The sequence below is a fragment of the Equus przewalskii genome, chromosome 8 (genome assembly GCF_037783145.1).
Source record: "Equus przewalskii isolate Varuska chromosome 8, EquPr2, whole genome shotgun sequence".
Classification (NCBI taxonomy): domain Eukaryota; kingdom Metazoa; phylum Chordata; class Mammalia; order Perissodactyla; family Equidae; genus Equus; species Equus przewalskii.
Genome location: NC_091838.1, coordinates 25,546,118 through 25,567,125, shown reverse-complemented (window position 1 = coordinate 25,567,125; position 21,008 = coordinate 25,546,118). Strand labels below are relative to the sequence as shown.

General features: G+C 37.9%; 1 protein-coding gene across 1 annotated transcript in view; it reads left to right on the top strand.

Annotated features, from left to right (window-relative positions):
- SDCBP (syndecan binding protein) overlaps positions 1–21,008 on the top strand; it is a 39,044-nt gene that overhangs the window by 14,292 nt on the left and 3,744 nt on the right. Inside the window, exons 3-6 of the mRNA XM_008539326.2 lie at positions 9,350–9,431; positions 10,663–10,772; positions 17,893–18,054; positions 19,861–20,036. Coding sequence (XP_008537548.2) covers positions 9,350–9,431; positions 10,663–10,772; positions 17,893–18,054; positions 19,861–20,036 — 530 coding nt within the window. The remainder of the gene's footprint in view (positions 1–9,349; positions 9,432–10,662; positions 10,773–17,892; positions 18,055–19,860; positions 20,037–21,008) is intronic.

Sequence of the window (21,008 nt, the reverse complement as noted above, 5' to 3'; positions counted from 1 at the left end):
TTTTAGAAGAGCAGTAGTGTAAAAGCAGAATGAAAGCATAGTGATTTATTTCCTTTTAGATGTAAGCCGCAGACATTTCATGTATTCACGGTCTAAATGACTATGTTAAGGATTATAGTATTTCTGGTTTCATAAAGTCAAAAATTTTATAGTCCTTCATGTAAATATTAGCTCTGAAGACAGATACTTCTGCTTAAGAAGAAGGTTTGGGATTGAGATCAATCCTTGCTATTTTTTAAAGTTTTATTGTTGTTTTTAACTGGAGATAATTTGTAGTGTTTAATAAACCCATTTTGTTTCATTTACTTTCACCTTGATTTCTTATAAAATCAGATTTTTTTCAGCTGTTGTTTATTCTTTTAATTTGACAAGATACAATTTGACAAGATAAACTCTGTTGTACTTCTTTGTTCCTAGAATTTTTTGGGGGGGGGGGGTGAGGAAGATTGGCCCTGAGTCTTCCTCTTTTTGCTTGAGGAAGATTGTGGATGAGCTAACATCTGTGCCAGTCTTTCTCTGTTCTATGTGGGATGCCGCCACAGCATGGCTTGATGAGTGATGTGTAGGTCCATACCTGGGATCTGAACCTGCAAACCCCAGGCTGCCAAAGTGGAGCATACCAGCTTAGCCACTACACCACCGGGCCAGCCCCGCTAGAATCTTTTTAATACAACAAATGTGATGAAATTCTTTTTGAGTTGTTTAGTGCTTCAGAGCTTCTTACACTAAAGATCATTTTACTTGAGGCCTTGACTTCAGTTTACTCTGAGATTTACTTCTTAATAATTAATCTAATGAGCATAAAAAGTTTATTACACATTTGTGAGAGGTCTTAAACAACCTCAAGAATACAAGCGTTTTTTAGACAAAATGTTAACCTTTTTATAGGGTGAAAAAAACCCTGGCAATACTAACAAATGTGTGGCTGAAATTATTAACCTTGTAGCAATGATTGGGAAGTATGAGGGCCAGATCCGGAACACATATTTTCCATCATAGATCCACTAGGGACGTCAAAATGTGGTTTGTAAAATCTCTTGAAATCTGGGGCTGGCCCAGTGGCACAGCGGTTAAGTGCACATGTTCCACTTTGGCAGCCCAGGGTTTGCCGGTTCAGATCCCAGGTGCAGACATTGTACCACTCATTAAGCCATGCTGTGGCAGGTGTCCCACATGTAAAATAGAGGAAGATGGGCACGGATGTTAGCTCAGGTCCAGTCTTCCTCAGCAAAAAGAGAGGATTGGTGGCAGATGTTAGCTCAGGGCTAATCCTCCTCAAAAAAAAAAAAAAAAAAACTCTGAAATCTGCTGTTTGGCTGCCGAGGCTCTGATGGCTCCCAGTTTTAAGTGGCCTGTTCAGTTATCCTAAATGCTCTATTGGTTCTTTCTTCAGTGTTTTGTCAGTATTTTCCCATGTGGTTTTTATTTCCACCAAGTTCATGTGAATAAGCACACTCTTTTTAAGAAGTTTTTTCCTGAAATATTTAGCATTCAAGAATAACAGATAAACCATTAATATGACATCAGAACACTAAGTGATAAGGATTTGCAGATGGATATGAAAGAATGACTAATTTCTGTTTTCATCCTTTTTTGTTAGTTTTTATAGAATTGAACTCTTAAATTAACCATAGTTGACTTTGAGCAGGTTTGTTATTTGAAAACAGCAGAAAAAGGAGGACAGAGTTGATATTGACAAATGTTGGCTTGGAAAATAAAGAGGGCTATCAGACTGACCTCGTTAAGGAGAAGCAAAATACGTGAATATTTCCATTAGAAGATGTTTTATGGTTCCAAGCAGGAATCTAGCTACTGCTTGGAGATAGAGCAGTGAGTAAGGAGGGAGAAACATGGTTTTTTTATTCTCGCTGGATTTAAAAGTGTTCCTAACCTAGCCACTGAAGTCTTGGGCTGTATTTTTATTTTTGCTTCATTTTTTTATGGTAGGTGGTTTTGTTGTTCTTGTTCTTGAGATGCCCCTGAAGAGGTAGTATTCATTTTCTAATCTTTTGGCCTTTTACACCACAGCAAAGCTAACTGCAGCGATGACTTGGCAGGTCATAGTTTGTAAACTGTTTTACAATAGCCATTAGGCTGTGGCTTTCGGCCTCATATAATCCCTGAACCTCTCTATCCGTTGTGAACCCTTAGCAGGAGCCTGTGGTTGCTCTGCCTATACAAAATAAGCTTTTAAGAAACAATGATACAGGGATCCAGTGCTCAACAGTTTCCTAACACAGTGAGCAGAGATTGACACTGGTGGCTCCACAAGCATGATCTCTCCACATGCTTTCTGAAATGGCAGAAACAACATGCCAGTAACTGTGTACTCCTTGGGCACCTCCCCCCCCCCCCTTTTTTAATAGTTCGAGCTTTCAAGTAAGTGTGAAATAATTTGTTACGTTTAGTGGCTTATAGTCCTTAAGCCCTTGTTGTACCATCTTTCTTTTGTTTTATTTTTACTACAGATTATGTAATAATTAAATATATAACTTTGCAGAGAGCTTTCTGTATATAGTCTTATTTTAGTGTTCTTTGGATAAGAGCGATAGCAATGAATTAAAAAAAAGAAAATAATAGCCAATGTAAAAAGAAACAATTTTTTACTTAATAAATTCTATTTAGAATAGTTTTAGGTCACAGCAAAATTGAATGAGAAGTAAGAGTTTCCACAGTACACCCATCACCCCCAACCCCTACACAGTGCACATCCTTCTACTATCAGCATCCTCACCAGAGTGGTACGTTGCAGTTGATTACCTACACTGATATTATTACCACACAAAGTCCATAGTTTACATTAAGGTTCACTCTTGGTGTTGTACACACTATTAGGTTTGACAAATGTATAATGACATAGCCATCATTGTAGTATCTTACAAAGTACTTGCACTGTTCTAAAAATGCTCTGTGCTCTGTCTCTTCTTCCCTCTCTCCCTACTAATCCCTGGAAATCACTCATCTTTTTAGTGTCTCTGAAGTTTTGCCTTTTCCACAGTGGTTGGAATCATACTGTCTTCAGCCTTTTGAATTGGTTTCTTTCACTTAGTAATATATGTTTAAGTTCCTTCTATGTCTTTTCATGGCTTGATAGCTCATTTCTTTTTAGTGCTGAATAGTATTTTTTTTTCTGAGATATTATCCAAGAAGTAATCCACTGGCCACTAGCTCCTTTTAGCTGATAACTGGTTGAGGAACTTTTAAAATTTAACATACTTTGAGTTTGTGGATCATTACTTAAAATTATATTTTCATGCCACGTTTTATTTCAGTTTCAAATATGACAAATTATGAAATAATGAACATTAAACAATGGCTTGGTAACAAGCATATGAGAATACTCTATTCAGCAAGGTTATCATTCAGAATAGAAGGAGAGAGAAATAGTTTCTCAGACAAGCAAAACTTAAAGGAGTTTATCACCAAGAAGCCAGTTCTACAAGAAATGCTGAAGGAACTTATTTGAGTGGGAAAGAGAAGACCATAAATAGGGATAAGAAAATTATCAAAAAAAAAAAAGAAAAAAAAACAGGCAATAAAACCACTGGTAAAGGCAAAAATACAGTAAAGATAGCAGATCAACCACCTATGAAGATAATATGAATGTTAAAAGACAAAAGTACTAAAATTACCTATTTCAATGATAAGAGGGTAGCAGATAGAAACACAAAATTAGAGATTAAATATGATTTCAAAAACATAAAATGTGGGAGGAGGGGAGTAAAAGTGTAGAACTTTTAGAAAGAGGTCTAACTAAAGAGACTACCGACTCAATATAGATTGCTGTATACGTAGAATATTATATATGAACTCTCATGGTAATCACAAACCAGAAACCTATAATAAATAAATAAGAGGAAAGAAATCAAACATAATACTAAAGAAAGCCATCAAACCACAAGGGAAGAGAGCAAGAGAAGAAGAACAGAGAACTACTACTAAAACGCCCAGAAAAAAAAGCAGCAAAATGGCAAATACATATTTATCAATAGCTACTTTAAATGTCACTGGAGTGAATGCTCCAATCAGAAGGCATAAGGTAGCCGATTAGAGAAAAGAACAAGACCCATATGTATGCAGCATACAAGAAACACACTTCAGACCTAAGGACACTCACAAACTGAAAGTGAAAGGATGGAAAAGATACTCCATGCAAATGGCAAAGAAAAGAAAGCTAGAGTAGCAATACTTATATCAGGCAAAATAGACTTTAAAATAAAAACTATAGTGAGAGAGAGAAGGACACTACATAATGATAAAGGGAACAATCAAAGAAGAGGATATAACACTTGTAAATATCTCTGCACCCAACATAGGAGCACCTAAATATATAAAGCAGTTATTAACAGACATAAAAGGAGAAATAGTAACATAATAATAGGAGGAGACTTTGACACTCCTCTTACACCAGTGGATAGATCATCCAAACAGAAGATCAGTAAGGAAATATTGGCCTTAAATGACACATTAGACTGGACAGACTTAGTAGATATAAATATATAGAGTATTTCATTCAAAAACCACAGAATACACATTCTTTTCAACTGCACATGGAGCATTCTTCAGGATAGATCACATATTAGGCCATAAAACAAGTCTCAAGAAATTTAAGATCGAGGGGCTGGCCATGTGGCCAAGTGCTTAAGTTCATGTGCTCCACTTCGGCGGCCCAGGGTTTCGCCAGTTCGAATCCTGGGCGCAGACATGGCACTGCTCATCAGGCCGTGCTGAGGCAGCATCCCACAGCCACAACTGGAAGGACCCACAACTGAGAATACACAACTATGTACCAGGGGGCTTTGGGAAGAAAAGGAAAAAACCTAAAATCATAAAAAAAAAAAAAAAACACTCAGAAATACTTGCAAACACTTTCTGGCTTAAAAAAAAAGAGAAATTTAAGATTGAAATAATACCAAGCATCTTTTCTGACCACACTGGTATGAAACTAGAAATCAACTACAAGAAAATCAGAAAAGCCACAAAAGTGTGGAGATTAAACAAAATGCTACTGAACAACGATTGGGTCAATGAAGAATTCTAAGGAGAAATCATAAAATTCCTGGAGACAAATGAAAATGAAAATACGACATGCCAAAATCTATGGATACAGCAAAAGCGTTTCTAAGAGGGAAGTTTATAGCAATTCAGGCCTTCCTCAACAAACAAGAAAAATCCCAAACAAACAGGCTAACAGTGCAGCTAAAGAAACTGGAAAAAGGAGAACAAACAAAGCCCAAAATCAGCAGAAGGAAGGAAATAATAAAAATCAGAGCAGAAATAAACAAAATAGAGACTAAAAAAACAATAGAAAAAATTAATGAAGTCAAGAACTGGTTCTTTGAAAAGATAAACAAAATTGACAAACGTTTAGCTAGACTCACCAAGAAAAAGAGAAGGCTCAAATAAACAACATGAGAAATGAAAGAGGAGAAATTACAATGGACACCTCAGAAATACAAAAGATTGTAAGAGAATACCATGAAAAGCAATATGCCAACAAATTGGATAATCTGGAAGAAATGGGTAAATTCTTAGAATCATACAACCTTCCAAAACTGGACCAAGAAGTAGAGAATTTGAGTATACCAATCACCACTAAGGAGATCGAAACAGTAATCAAAAACCTCCCCAAAAATAAAAGTCCAGGACCAGATGGCTTCCCTGGTGAATTCTACCAAACATTCAAAGAAGACTTAGTATCGATCCTTCTCAAACTCTTCCAGAAAACTGAAGAGGAGAAGAAGCTTCCTGACTCATTCTGTGAAGCCAAAATTACCCTGATACCAAAAATCAGGCAAGGACAACACAAAAAAAGAAACTACAGGCCAATATCAGTGATTAACATTGCTGCAGAAATCCTCACCAAAATACTAGCATATCGAATACAACAATGTGTTAAAAAGATCATATACCGTGGTCAAGTGGGATTTATTCCAGGGATGCAGGGATGGTTCAACATCTGCAAATCTATCAACGTCATACACCACATTAACAAAATGAAGAATAAAAATCACATGATCATCTCAATAGATGTAGAGAAATCATGTGACAAGATGCAGCATCCATTTATGATAACAACTCAAAATAAAATCGGTATAGAAGGCAAAATACCACGACACAATAAAGGCCATATATGACAAACCCACAGCTAATATTATTCAGAATGCAGAAAAACTGAAAGCTATCCCTCTAAGAACAGGAACCAGACAAGAATGCCCACTTTCATCACTCTTATTTACCATAGTATTGGAAATCCTAGCCAGAGCAATCGGGTAAGAAAAAGAAATGAAAGGGATCCAAATTGGAACAGAAGAAGTGAAACTGTCACTCTTTGCAGACAACATGATTTTATATATAGAAAACCCTAAAAAATCAACTAAAAAACTTTTAGAAGTAGTACATGAATACAGTTAAGTCACAGGATACAAAATCAACATACAAGAATCAGTTGCATTTCTATACACTAGCAACAAAGTAGCAGAAAGAGAAATTAAGAATACAATCCCATTTACAATTGCAACAAAAAGAATAAAATATCTGGGAATAAACTTAACCAAAGAGGTGAAAGATCTTTACACCAAAAACACTGTTGAAAGACATTGAAGACGACGCAAAGAAATGGAAAGATATTCCATGCTCTTGGTTTGGAAGAATTAGCTTAGTTAAAATGTCCATACTTCCTAAAGCAATCTATAGATTCAATGCAATACCTATCAAAGTTCCATCAACATTTTTCACAGAAATGGAGGAAAGAATCCTAAAATTTATATGGAACAACAAAAGACCCCAAATAGCAAGAGGAATTCTGAGGGAAAAGAGCAAAGCTGGAGGTATGACACACTGTGATTTCAAAATATACCACAAGGCTATAGTAACCAAAACAGCCTGGTACTGGCACAAAAACAGACACTCAGATCAATGGAACAGAATCGAGAGCCCAGAAATGAATCCACACACCTGTGGACAGCTAATATTTGACAAAGGAGCCGAGAGTATGCAATGGAGAAAGGAGAGTCTCTTCAATAAATGGTGTTGGGAAACTGGACAGCCATGTGCAAAAGAAGGAAAGTAGACCATTATCTTACACCATGCACAAAAATCAACTCAAAATGGATTAAAAACTTGAATTTAAGACCTGAAACCATGAAACTTCTAGAAGAAAGCATAGGCAGTACGCTCTTTGGCTTCGGTCTTAGCAGCATTTTTTCAAATACCGTGTCTGACTGGGTAAGGGAAACAATAAAAAAAAATGAACAAATGGGACTGCATCAAACTAAAAAGCTTCTGCACAGCAAAGAAAACCATCAACAAAATTGAAAGACAACCTAACAATTGGGAGAGCATATTTGTAAACCATACATCATATGAGGGGTTAATATCCAAAATATACAAGAACTCTTATGTCTCAACAATAAAAAAACCAACAACTCAATTAAAAAATGGGCGAAACATCTGAACAGAGATTTCTCCAAAGAAAATATATGGATGGCCAACAGGCACGTGAAAAGATGTTCAACATCATTAACAGGGAAATGCAAATCAAAACTACAATGAGATGATCACCTCACTGCAGTCAGAATGGCTATAATTAACAAGACAGGAAATGACAAGTGTTGGAGAGGATGTGGAGAGAAGGGAACCCTCATACACTGCTGGTGGGAGTGCAAACTGGTGCAGCCACTATGGAAAAGAGTATGGAGTTTCCTCAAAAAATTAAGAATAGATCTGCCATGTAATCTAGCTATTCCACTGCTGGGTATTTATCCAGAGAACTTGAAAAAACAAATGCATAAAGATACATGCACCCCTATGTTCACTGCAGCATCATTCCCAATAGCCAAGACTTGGAAGCAGCCTGGGCGCCCATCAAGGGACGAATGGATAAAAACGATGTGCTATATATACACAATGGAATCCTACTCAGCTGTAAGAAATGATGAAGTCTGGCCACTTTTGACAGCATGGATGGACCTTGAGGGTATTATGCTGAGTGAACTAAGTCAGAGGGAGAAAGTCAAATACCATATGATCTCACAGATAAGTAGAAGATAAAAACAACGACAAACACACTCATGGCAACAGAGATTGGATTAGTGGTTACCAGAGGGGAAGTGGGAGAGGGAGGAGGGCAGAAAGGGTGGTTAGGCACATTTGTGTGACGTGATGGATTGTAATTAGTTTTTGGGTGGTGAACATGATGTAATCTACACAGAATTCAAACTATATTACGATATACACCTGAAAGTTATATAATGTTATTATCCAACGTTACTGGAGTAATAAAGAAAATTTTAAAATTAAAAACAAGCATATGAGAACATTTACAATCCAAATGAGTGAAGTACTATTTAATACTTTTGTAGGCTGTACTTAAATTAAGCTTCCGTCTCTCCAAGCATCTTTGTGACTACCCTTAGCATTAATTTCAGGACTAGATTGAGATATAGGTATAAACTTCATTACTTAATCAACATATTTCCAATTAAGTAAAAAGTTATATTAGAGATGGGCTCATACAACTTATTACCAGCCTTGTCTCTAAATGATGTATGGCTGTTTGAGAAAGTGAGATCTATCTGTAAAGGAAAAAGGATTTCCGTCAGTGGAGGACTCGCCACAACATGGGCTATGAAGGCAGCCCGGAGAAGAGTTGCTGCCATGCTTGAGCATGAGTAGCATTGATAAATATATCCATTGTCAAAGTGATTTTGGCAAGTTTGTTTAACAGTTATAAATTACATTACTTTATCATCATTCATGTCAGTGATAAAATGTTTTGCATACTTTGTAATACTTTTGTATTTAGTATAGCATAACCCTTTCTTATACTTGCTAAAATGAAGATACAGATTATTTCAATGAGATATGCTAAAATGGCAAAATAAATATTAGCAACTTAAGTGTTTAGATTTTAGGTGTTTTTCTATGTGACTTTTTATATGAATGTGGTTGAGCTTTTTTCCTCATGCAAATAAAATATTTTTACTTAGACTAATTAGTAAAAGAATAATGAAGATGTAAAATGTATACATTTTATAATGAATTTTGAAAATATTAGTTTATTAATTTGGAACAGCACTGTGAAATATTGGTTATAAGATAGGTAGAATGCTGTTTAGTCAAGTTTTATATGCTATTGTTAAAATATTTGGAATATGAAATGTATTTGTGATTTGCAGATTTTCTTTGAAAAACGTATTGCTGAAGTGTTTGAAATTAAAATTCCTCGAATAAAATTTAGGTGTTTTAGTTTCTTTTTGGAAGTACTGAATTTAACTTATAAATTATATAAGAATTTTAAATAATTATATAAATAGCATTGTTAGAATTTTCTTTTTTTCTTTTTCAGGCTCAGACTGCCTATTCTGCAAACCCTGCCAACCCAGCAGTTTTGTCTGAAGCTTCTGCTCCTCCCGTCTCTCAAGATGGAAGTAGGTTTATACTTTGGGTTTAGTTTCCCTGAACAGAAATATCTGTTAAGTGTTCTTTTGCTGAAATAGAGAATCCAAGATTTTCTTTAAAGATTCAGCATAAAATTGTTGGTTAAAGCTTTACCGGTAAGAAGAAAAAAATATTCATTTCAAAAAATAATCCTGTAATCAAGAAAATGAACTATGAATATGAAGATGTTTAACGGCTTAATGAAAATTAAGTTAATAAAATTAAGTATCGCCTCTCACAAGTCCCTACCTGATGACTGATTCATTTATGAAAAAACCTTCTATGTGAATTGTGCCGCCTGCTACTGCTCTTGAACTTCTTTTCAACTTCCTGGACTGTCCTCTATCTTTACAGAATTGTGGGGGTGAAATTTCCAACCACATCCTTTTGGGGGAGCTTCCCAAATCCTGGAATCTCGCCCCAATCTCCATGCGCTTCTCTTTGGTCCCTCTTCCTCTGAGTTCATAGGGATTCAGGACACAGCCCTTAAATAATGTGACTTAAGATACATACGGAGTATTAAATAGGTTTTTGTGGACTATCATAACTATTTATAACAATAAATTTCTTTTAGAAAATCCATTTTAAGTCAGAAATCATGTAAAAAAGCGCTTTGGGAAATAGTACCTAACTCTGCTACTAAGTTAAGTACTGTTAATATTTAACTATATTGTTTCCAAGAGTTCTTTGGAATGTGGTTAACATTCTTAAAATATGACACTAAATAAATTTACAAGCTTTGGTTTTTTTTTTTTTGTAGTTAAGAATCGTTTCATAGCCATGTTTACTAAATGAGTTATAAAGTAGCTGGCTTGACAGTAGACATTTTGTCAGTTGTTCTGAATTGGAGAATCAGTGGTATGCTTACAAAATTGCTAGTTACATAGGTTTATTTTAAGAAAACGGAAGGGCAAAATAGCTTACTTGGAAAAATCTGTACTCTTGAGTATTTAGAAATCTCTGGTTATTTCAGTTCAAATGTCTTCATATTTTATGACTTTCACCTTAAATTTTTACTGTTTTCCACTTCTAATTGTCCTTACAGAGATAGGGAAGTGCTTTTCCAGATTCCTAATTTAAATTCATCCTAGATTTTATAAATTAAATGTAATGTAATTTTTTTAACACAATCATAAGCCCACAATAACAACAGTTTTCATTTTGAATATTCTACCAATGTTTTTTTCTTTATCCATTCATTCATTTATTTATTTATATTAGATCTCTATCCTAAGTTGTATCCGGAGCTCTCTCAGTACATGGGCCTGAGTTTAAACGATGAAGAAATACGTGCAAATATGGCCATGATCCCTGGAGCACCAATTCAGGGGGTATGTATAGTGTAATTAATTTTGAATTATATAAAATTACACTTTACACATGGATATAAGCTCTCCTCTTTTTGGCTAACACACAAGTTTATAACTGTAGTATTGACTTCTCAGAAATTTTAGACTGCCTTCTGTATATCACTTCTTAAATAGTCTACTTCTTTTTGTGTTATTACCACTTTCACTTTTAATTTACTAGGAGTCGAAGATTCAGATGCCATTGACTAGTCCAGTCTTCTTTGTTGTCTGCATTTAGTCAGTTACTAAAACCTATGACTCTGTCTCTACCATGTTTCCTGTATTCATTTTATTCATTCCAGTCCTACCATAACCTTATTCAGGATTTCTGTACTTCTAACCTAGATTATTACAGTAGTCTCTTACGTTTCCTCTCATAACTTCTTATATCAAACAGTACTAAGCTGCTGCTAGATTCATCATTCTGAAGTACAGGTCTGTCCTATCTTTTTTACTCATAATCTTTTAACATTCCAAAGTCTAAAGCTCCTTGTGATTAGACCCCAAATTCTAGGCTTAAATATAATGTATCTTGTACCCTTTTTTTATTAAGGTCATTGCTATAAGACCATAGCACTTCATAGCACTTATTATAATGGTAGTTAAATACTCACTTCATCAAGACAGGGTCCCAGCCTGTCTTGTTGCCATAACCCCAGTGCATAATACAGTGCCTGGTATTTATTTATTTACCAAATATTTATTGAAAACTTGCTTGTATCAGTCAGGGTCCTCTTGGGAAAACAGAAATCACAGTAGATATTTTAACCGAGATAATTTAAGAAAATTAGACAAAGAGGTTGAAGAATTGAAAAAAGCAAAAATGGAACACAGATATGATTGCAGAAAGTAGCTGCTCCTCCACGGATGTGGGTAACACAGGGAAGAGGTTGGCGTTATCAGAACCTGGAAGCTTGGGGAGGAGCTCCGTGGAGCTGGGCCTCAGGCCTTGGAGGAGGCGACACTGCTGTCAGTGCTGGTACCTCTGAGGGGTTGCAGTGAAACTGGTTCTGGGAGTGTCAGTAAAAGCTGGAGAATGGAATCAGTTGCTGCCACCATGATTAAGGGCTAGACCCGGGCAATGCTGGCAGGAACAGGAAGCAAACAGGAAGGGACAAGACACTTGTCCCTCCTCCAGCCTTGCAATCTCTCTATTGTGTCATGTGGTGGATGCTAATCAGAAACCTGCTGAAAAAGGAAAATGTAATTTGCACAGTTCAAGCTCCAGCATCACCGAATTGAGTCTAGAAGGAGAGCTGTGGAGCTGACAGTAACTTAATCCCTGGCACCGCCTACTCCTTTGGCTACTCACTATATCCACACTCTTCTACAAGCATTTTAACTTCATGTGACAGCAATGGCAGCTTTATAGCTTCCCCTTAAAAGGTGCAAGTCTTCATATAATTGAGGTTCAGCAAACTTTTTCTATTAAGGGATCCATAGTAGTAAGTATTTTAGGCTCTGCTGGCCATACATGGTCTCTGTCACATATTCTCCTTGTTTTCTGTTTGTTTACAACCTTTTAGAAATATAAAAATCATTCTTAACCCAGGGGTGTACAAAATTAAGCCAGTTACATCTGACATAATGAAGTTACTCTTACCCTTTCCCCAAAATGGGATGACACCAGTTATCTTGGCCATCTCTGGGCAGTGGTCCATGGTATCAATTACTATGTGATACTAATTACCATTTTAAGTACAGTCCTGCATTGCATAATGACCTTTTGATCAATGACAGACCACATATATGACAGGGTCCCGTAAGATTATAACAGAACTGAAAAATTGCTATCACCTAGTGACATCATAGCCATCATAAAATTATTGCAAGAGAAGAGAAAGAAGCCCCAAGAAAATTCACAGTGGAGGGTTTAGCAGAAGCTTTTGCAGACCTCAACAAGCTCCTTAAAAAGTTTGAAGACATGAACCCCAACACTGAAAGGTTTTCATTAACAGAGAGGAATGTTCATGGTGATTATCTGCTTACAAGCAAATCTGTGATGGAAAAAAAGGAACAAACCAAGCCAACCACCATGGACATATTTCTGAAAAGAGTGACACCTCCTCAAGAAGAGCCTCAGGCGGGTCCTTCAGGAGGTGTTGCAGAAGAAGGCATTGTTATCATAGGAGATGACAGCTCCATGCATGTTACTGCCCCGGAAGACCTCCCAGTGGGACAAGATGTGGAGGTGGAAGGCAGTGATATTGATGATCTTCACCCTCTGTAGGCCTGGGCTAATGTGTGTGTTTGTGTCTTAGTTTTTAACAACAGTTTAAAGAGTGAAAAAAAAAATAAAATTCAAAAATAGAAAAAAGGTTATATAAATAAGGATATAAAGAAAAAATATTTTTGTATAGCTGTTCAGTGTATTTGTGTTTTAGCTATTATTACAAAAGAGTCAAAAAGTTTTAAAAAATTTGAAAAGTTTATAAAGTAAAATAGTTATAGTAAGCTAAGGTTAATTTTGCCAGCGCTGGTGGCCTAGTGGTTAGGATTTGGTGCTCTCACACTGTGGTCTGGGTTCGTTTCCCAGCAGAGGACCACACCACTCTCTGTTGGTTGTCATACTATGGCAGCTGCGTGTTGCTGTGATGCTGAAAGCTATGCCACCAGTATTTCAAATACCAGCAGGCTCACCCATGGTGGACAGGTTTCAGCAGAGATTTCATACTAAGACCAACTAGGAAGAAGGACGTGGCCACCCACTGCTAAAAAAATTGGCCATGAAAACCCTATGAATAGGAGCAGAGCATCATCTGATGTAGCGCTAGCAGGTGAAGGATGGGGCACAAAGACCAGGCAGGGTTCCACTCTGCTGTACACAGTGTTGCTAAGAGTCAGAAGTGACTTGATGGCACTAACAGCAAAGGTTCATTTATTGAAGAAAGAAAAATATTTTTTTATAAATTTAGTGTAGCCTAAATGTACAGTAGTGTTCAGTGATGTCCTAGGCCTTCACATTCACACTAATCACTCACGGACTCACCCAGAGCAACTTCCAGTCCTGCAGGCTCCATTCATGGTAAGTGCCCTATACAGGTGCACCCTTTTTTGTGATTTCTACCATATTTTTATGGTACCCATGTACCTTTTCTGTGTTTAAATATGTTTAAATACTCAAATACCAGTGTGTGACAGTTGCCTACAGTGCTCAGCACAGCGACATGCTGTGCAGGTTTGTAGCCTAGGAGCAATAGGCTGCACCATAGAGCCTAGGTGTGGAGTAGGCTGTACCGTCTCGGTTTGTTAAGTACACTCTGATGTTTGCACGATGACGGAATTGCCTATTGACACATTTCTCAGAACATATCCCTGTCAAGTGACCATTGAGTGTATTTACATTCCCTGCTGAATATTTTTAACCTGAAGACAAAAGTATAAAGTTAACCACTCCCAACAATTCATGTATTAAGGTGATACGAAGTAGGGAGGAACAGAAAGATAAGTTGTTGCATTTACGGAAAATTTACAGATAGAGCAGAGAAGATAGTGATCGCTGCTGTGCTGCTTTTGGGTAACTAGTCATGCAGCCGTAGTTAATACTGTGACTCCCTGTGTCTGCTACACATTTGTGACCCTCTTCCCCCTTGGCTTGCACTTGAGCTGGTCTTTTCTTTTTTTAATACCTAATGGGGAGACCTAAACCTTCATTTGTGAAGTGTCTGAATCTCCAGGGCTCTTTACTGCCCTGCATTTTCTTCCTTTTTTGTTTTAATTTATTTTAATTTCTTGCTGGAGATTTCTATGAATTCTTCTCATCTAGTGAATTTTTCATTTCACATATTGTATTTTCCTGGTCTAGATGTTCCATCTGGTTTCTGTATCTTCTGTTTCTCTTGTTTCTTGTTTCCTTTAAATCGTCGAGCATATTTATAGTAGCTCTCTTAAAATCTGTGTGCTAATTTCATGATCTGTTGTTTTAAATCTCTTTCTATTCACTGATTTTTCTCCTGATTATGGGTTACATTTTCCTCCTTGTTCACATGCCTCGTATTTTGTTCGTTGGAGATGGACATTGTGAATGTTACATTGTTAGGTGGTGGAGTATGTTGTATTTCTTTAAAGTGTGTTGGCACTTGTTCTGCGGGCAGTGAAGTTACATGTGGATCAGCTTGCTCCTTTTGAGGCTTGGTTTTACACTGATGGCGTGGGTCTGAAGCAGCCTTTACAAGGGCTAGTGTAGCCCCACTACTAAAGAAGTACGTCCCCTCTGGGCTCTCCACTGAATGCCCTGGGTATTCACCAAGCACAGTCCCCTCTGGCTGGTGGGAACTTGAGAGTCTCCCAGCGCAGTGTGATCTCCAGAAACTTCAGCTTACAGCTCCCTGCGTGCTCTTTGCCTGGCCTTGCGGACTTCACCTCACACATACTTGGGTTAGTATTCAGCAGCAGATCCAAGGGGCCCCATCCGGATTTCCGGAGCTCTTTCTCTGTGTCACTACCTCCTCTTAGGGACTCAGCCCTGAAAATTCGAGCTGCCGTACTAGCTGCTTCAGCCTTCCTGACCTCTGATCTTAGTCTCCTCAACTTATCAAGAGCATAGCGCTCTGCTTGGGGTTCGCACCTCTGGCTCCAGTCTGGACAGTGCTCCAGGCAGAAAGCCAGGTGATGATAGGGCTCACCTCATGTGTTTCCCTTCTGTCAGGGATCTCTGTCCTGTGCTGTCTAATGTCCACCTTCCAAAAATTGTTGCCTCCTATTTTTCCAATTTTCTAGTTGTTCATGGCAGGTGGGCAAGTCTGGCCCCATCATGACTGCAAGCATAAGTCTGTTTTTCTATTAATTTCACTGTTGGACATAGAAGACCTAAAAGGCATCTCAAAGAACCTCCTGAGTGCCAAACGTAGTTTAGAACCCATTATCTAGCAGCAACCCAATTTCCTCTTGGAAACCAGAATTAATCACCCTAGCCGGGTCAGTAGCTTCTTTTTGTCTTTATTTCAGTGGCATGTGAAGTCTAAAACAGTTACGTGGTGATCTTCTAATTCATGGGAAATATTATTGTGTCCCTTCCTGGAGGCATTCCTCCCTTGTAAGACAGACCTCCAAACTACAGAGCTCAAAGATGTGGGGATGGGATGCAAAAGTTTTGTGCATGGGTGTTTATAAGTAACACCGAGAAGAACCATTCCCAAGCTACACCTTGGTTTCCGGAACTTATTTTCAGGCCTTGAAAGAAACTGCATCGTATATTTGGTTGCTCATTCAAAGCCTATATTATATCCTATAAGGTCTCTACCACCAGCCTCTCAACATTCGTCTCCCGCTGGCACCTCGACTTAGTGGAGATGAGAGCCAGTAGCACGTTCCAGGCACTGTGCTAGGAGTGGTAGACAGAATAGTGAACCACAGTACCCCCGCCCCGACTCTAGTGAAACTCACATTCTAGACAAGTCAACCAATACTATGACATGTGAAATGAATGGAAGAAGAGTAAGTGAATAGAGTGCTAGGGCTCTATTTCAATACGGCGAGCATGAACATTCTCTCTGAAAGGTTGACGTCTGAGCAGAGAACTGAATGAAATGAAGGAGTGAAGCATGTGATTATCTGGTGGGAGAACATCCCAAACAGTATAGACAGAAATCAAAGGCCTTCAAAAAGAAATGAACATGGTAGACCTGAGAGACAGGCCTATGTGATGGGCAGAGGAAACAAGGCAGAATGTGGCAGCAGACGGCATTGGAGGGGTAGTCAGGGCCAGGTGGTCCACGGCCTTGTAGCCCGTGATAAGGGATTGGGATCTGAGTTATGGAGTGGTATAATCTGATTTTTTTTTTTTTTTAAAGATTTCTATGCTTGCTGTGTGGAGAATGGATAGTAGAAGGGCAAGAGAGGAAGCAGGGAGACTATGTAGAAGGTTATTGTAGTCGCCTTCACCAGAGATGGTGGTTTGCTTAGAATGGGGGAGGGGCCAGAGGTAACATGGTGTTGGTTATAATGATCATAGTAAGGACACAGTAAGTACTTAAAAAATACTTGCTGGAAAAAGTAAAGATTCTTTTCCAAAAGTAAAACCCACTTCAAAGCCACCCGTTTTGTCCTGTATTCCAGCTAAACTAAATAATTCATTTGCTTCTTAAGTTTTTCTTTTTCTATCCTATCACCTGATTTTCCTGTGTCTCGTGTAGCTGTAATTATTTCTTTCAAACCTTTGTGATCCTTCATAAGAAATACTTTCTGGCCTTGTGTTCTGATTTCCAGTATAGTTGTGTATGTGTTACTCCTGTTAGACTGTCAGCTTTAGAATATGCTGGCATAATTAGCACGAATTCTGAACAAAAAAATTTGCAAATGAGTATGTGTAGCTGAGGTTCCTCTTTACCTGTCATTGCGGCTCTGACCGAGCATCACTATTCTTGGCCAGAACAGGGCTTTTTATGACAAATTCTGATTAAAAAGCCTCGGTAAGCTCTTCCCTCACTGTCTTTTTGGTTGAAGAAAAGGTCCACTTAAAACAAGAAACCAGTTTTGGTCAAGAAAACTTGAAAAAAATGAGAAACTGGAAACTTGGTGCCTGGCATGTTGTGGCAGCCGGTTTGTGCGTACAGTTGTTTAATCTGTAGATGTTCGTCCAAGGCGACGAGAAGTAACATTTGACTGTCCTGTGTGTGCCAGCACTTATACAGCATGCACTGTTCTTTAAATCCTCACAATGGCGCTGAGAGGTAAGAAGGTTGCCCCTTTTTTAGAAGCTCTGAAAGGATAAGTAGATGACTAAAGATCAGACCACATAAAAGAACACTGGAAAATGTGTGAATTTCAAAAGTGTGATATGGCCTTTCAGTTCAAGGATAATAAATTTGAGTTGAAAACAAGCCAAAGTACATGTGAAAAAATGCCAGTGAATTCAGAAGGCAGCAGACAGAGAGTGAGTTACTGAATCTGTTGGAGATGATAAATGTAGGACTAAGTTACCTGAGGAATTAGTAAATAAAAACTAGGGGCATTTTTGCATAAATCAAACTTTATCTGAGGGAAATAATTTGCAGATTACTTTTTGGGAAACCACACTGAGTATGTTCAAGTTGATTATCTTTTTGTTTTTTTCACTAGAGAATGTTTCTAAATATTAATGTGTTGTGTACATTTTTGTCAGCAATTGGTAGCAAGACCTTCCAGTATGAACTATATGGTGGCTCCTGTAACCGGCAATGATGTTGGGATTCGTAGAGCCGAAATTAAGCAAGGGATTCGTGAAGTCATTCTGTGTAAGGATCAAGATGGAAAAATTGGGCTCCGGCTTAAATCAATAGATAACGTAAGTATTTTTAAATCTACTTGAATATATCTAAATAGTTTATAGAATATTGGATATTAAGTGATCAATGTTAGAATAATTTAAAATGGAAACGCTTTAATTCATTACAGTGGTGTATCTATAATTGAGAATATTTTAAATCTGCTAACTTAAATTTTTTGTCCTTGGAGATGCCCTGGTTTGAAGAGGCAGAGTTGGGACTTCTAATGTTACCTTGAATGAATAGTTTTTTCCTTTTTGAGCCCTTTGTAATAAATTCACTGGTCTGCATATATTATAAATAGTTCATACAAACAGAATTCTGGTATTGAAATAGGGCAACACATGTGGAAGTTAAGAGACTGACCACTGAGAGTTGGTGGTCCTATGATGTATATTTTTAAACCAAATGATGATCATTTAACTTGTGAAGTGGTTTTGCAGGTCTCTTATTTCCGTCCTTCAACATGAATTTAATAGGTCATTTTCTGAGCAAAAGTGACTAATTGGGGCAGCCATTATTTTATCTTTATAATTACTTTATCTCTCACCTTACCATACTGAAGAAATTAAAGTTACTCTCTAAGGAAGCATTTAGGATTGTTAAGGACATGCTGAGTCTTTGCTCCAATTTATGATTTTAGGTATTACCTTATTGGATTCCTTTTTAGTCAGGAGTCTCGTTACCCCAGTGTGTCCCACCTTTTCAGGTAGAAAATAATGAACGTGGCACACTGTGGTAGATGGCTGAGGCTGAGCTTGGCAGGAAGCCCTGACCCTCCCTGCCTACCCAGAGGACTGAGGACATCAGTGTCTTTGCACATTTGTAGCTTATTCAAGACCCATCAGCGTGCTTCTCTGGGAAGCTCTGACTTCGCTGCTGTCTTTTCCTCTGTCCTAAAGAGACAAGACAGTCTTCGTAGGCCCCTGTTCCCCACTGCAGTTACCCTTGCAGTGAATTTGTTCCCTTGCCAAAGCTCAGTGGTCTGACCACTTCACAGGGTGCCACCTAGTTTTCATGGACCGCCCTAAAGTGGAGGATACATGACAGAGATCTTCTCTGACCCAGCTTCAGATGGTAGCAAGGGTCTAACCTTGTAGGTGCTTTCATGTTTTACCAGCTTTACTCTTCTTTTACAATTGTTGGTTTATAGTTTGTTCAACACCTGAGATGAGAGTTTACATAAGTAACCATATCCATGTGGGTTTAGTTCTTAGCTAACTGTAGTTTTCTGTTTTTACTCATAGTGGATTCTTTATAAGAACTGGAGTGGTATTGAATGTGCCCACCATTTTAGGCTGTTAAACCCTAATCTTATTTGATTATGCATAATGTAGCAAATGAGTAAAGCAATCCTTCAGCTTGAAAGGTAGAGTTATAAACTTAAAACTGTAATTCTTTAAACTGTAAAAGAAATCACAAAACTTCTAATACTTGACTCACTTTCCCCCTCAATAATGCTCATGAGCTACTACCTGGATTCTGTCAGACTCCCTGAAGCCTGCGTGTGTTGTAGGAATCCTATCTTATTTTCCTTGGTCTTTTTTCATTCCTTGGTGAAATGGGCGTTTGAGGTTGGTCAGGTGGGTCATGATTTGAGGTAGAAATGACCACTGACATCTAATTTTTTTGCCTTATTTCTTGGGGTTATTGCCTTAATAAAATTTTCAGTGTCTTTTTTGGGAGTAACGATACATATAGTCACGTAATTTTTCTTTTTTTTAATTAGTAGGGTAGATTCCTAACGCAAGTTGGTTTCTAATTTTCCAGCATTTTTAAACCATGTTATAACAGTGGTAAATAAGCAGAGTTACGTTCTTCCCTAGGGAGTATTTGTGCAGCTAGTCCAGGCAAATTCTCCAGCCTCGCTGGTTGGCCTGAGGTTTGGGGACCAAGTACTCCAGATCAACGGGGAAAACTGTGCAGGCTGGAGCTCTGATAAATCGCACAAGGTGCTCAAACAGGCTTTTGGAGAGAAGATTACTATGACTATTCGTGACAGGTAAGCTGACTAAACAGTTCAAAGGAAATTCAAGACCAGTTCTCCATTTTCTTGAACTTTTAAGACTCAATAAATATAGTATTTTGTTGCAGAAAATGATCAAATGTTATTAGCCTTATAAAGTCTTGTAGTTGTGTGGTGCAGATTTTTCTTACATAGTCTGATTCTTTTTAAAAATAGCATTCTTGTTTTGCATACACCTTCTTTCAAAGCTTATAGAAGTTCATCCTCTAAGAAGTTAACTTTCCTGTCTTAATCTGTTGCTCTAGAAAGTAGAAAATGAATGTTGTAAGAGTGAGCAGCATGGTGCCCCTGGCCTCATGTTCCAGTTTACTGCTCAGACATCCAGCCTGGGGTGCACACACACACTGCCAGGGTCCCTCACAACTCCCACGTGGTCTGCAGCTTCTACAAACCAAAGCAGGCCTTTTGGCTGGTTATGAAGCTCTAGTTGTCAAGGTGGGAGGATGGAACATTTTATTTAGCAGTTTGTTTATAATTTAAACATATCGCACATGAAATATGGGCCTCTGTTTTCTTGCCTTGGTCCTCACAACTATTAAGAGTGGTCCTATATCACATTGTTACAGTTAGCTTTTGGGTTTTTATTCTTCTCAAACGTCTGTTTTATCTACCCTTGTGTTTCCAGTTTCTCACAGCTGGTAGCTATTTAGTAGATGTTTTGTAGATGAATGCCGTTTTTGTTTTATATATAAGAAAAATTTTTGACTAACTTGGACCAACAGGAAGATATGCCTGTTCTGAATTGTGGAATGTAAACACAGATGATCATAAAACCCGTATAATGGCGTGATAGCAGAGTTGTCGAGAGGTGAGCAAGGGTAACTGGCACGACAGCTTCGAGAGGAGACTGCCTGCTGCCTTGTTGCAGCGGCGGCGTGCCGTCCTTTCTGAAAGGGGCGTGAGGAATTCAGTCCTCTTGCTTCTGCAGTTCTTTTAAAACACAGCAAA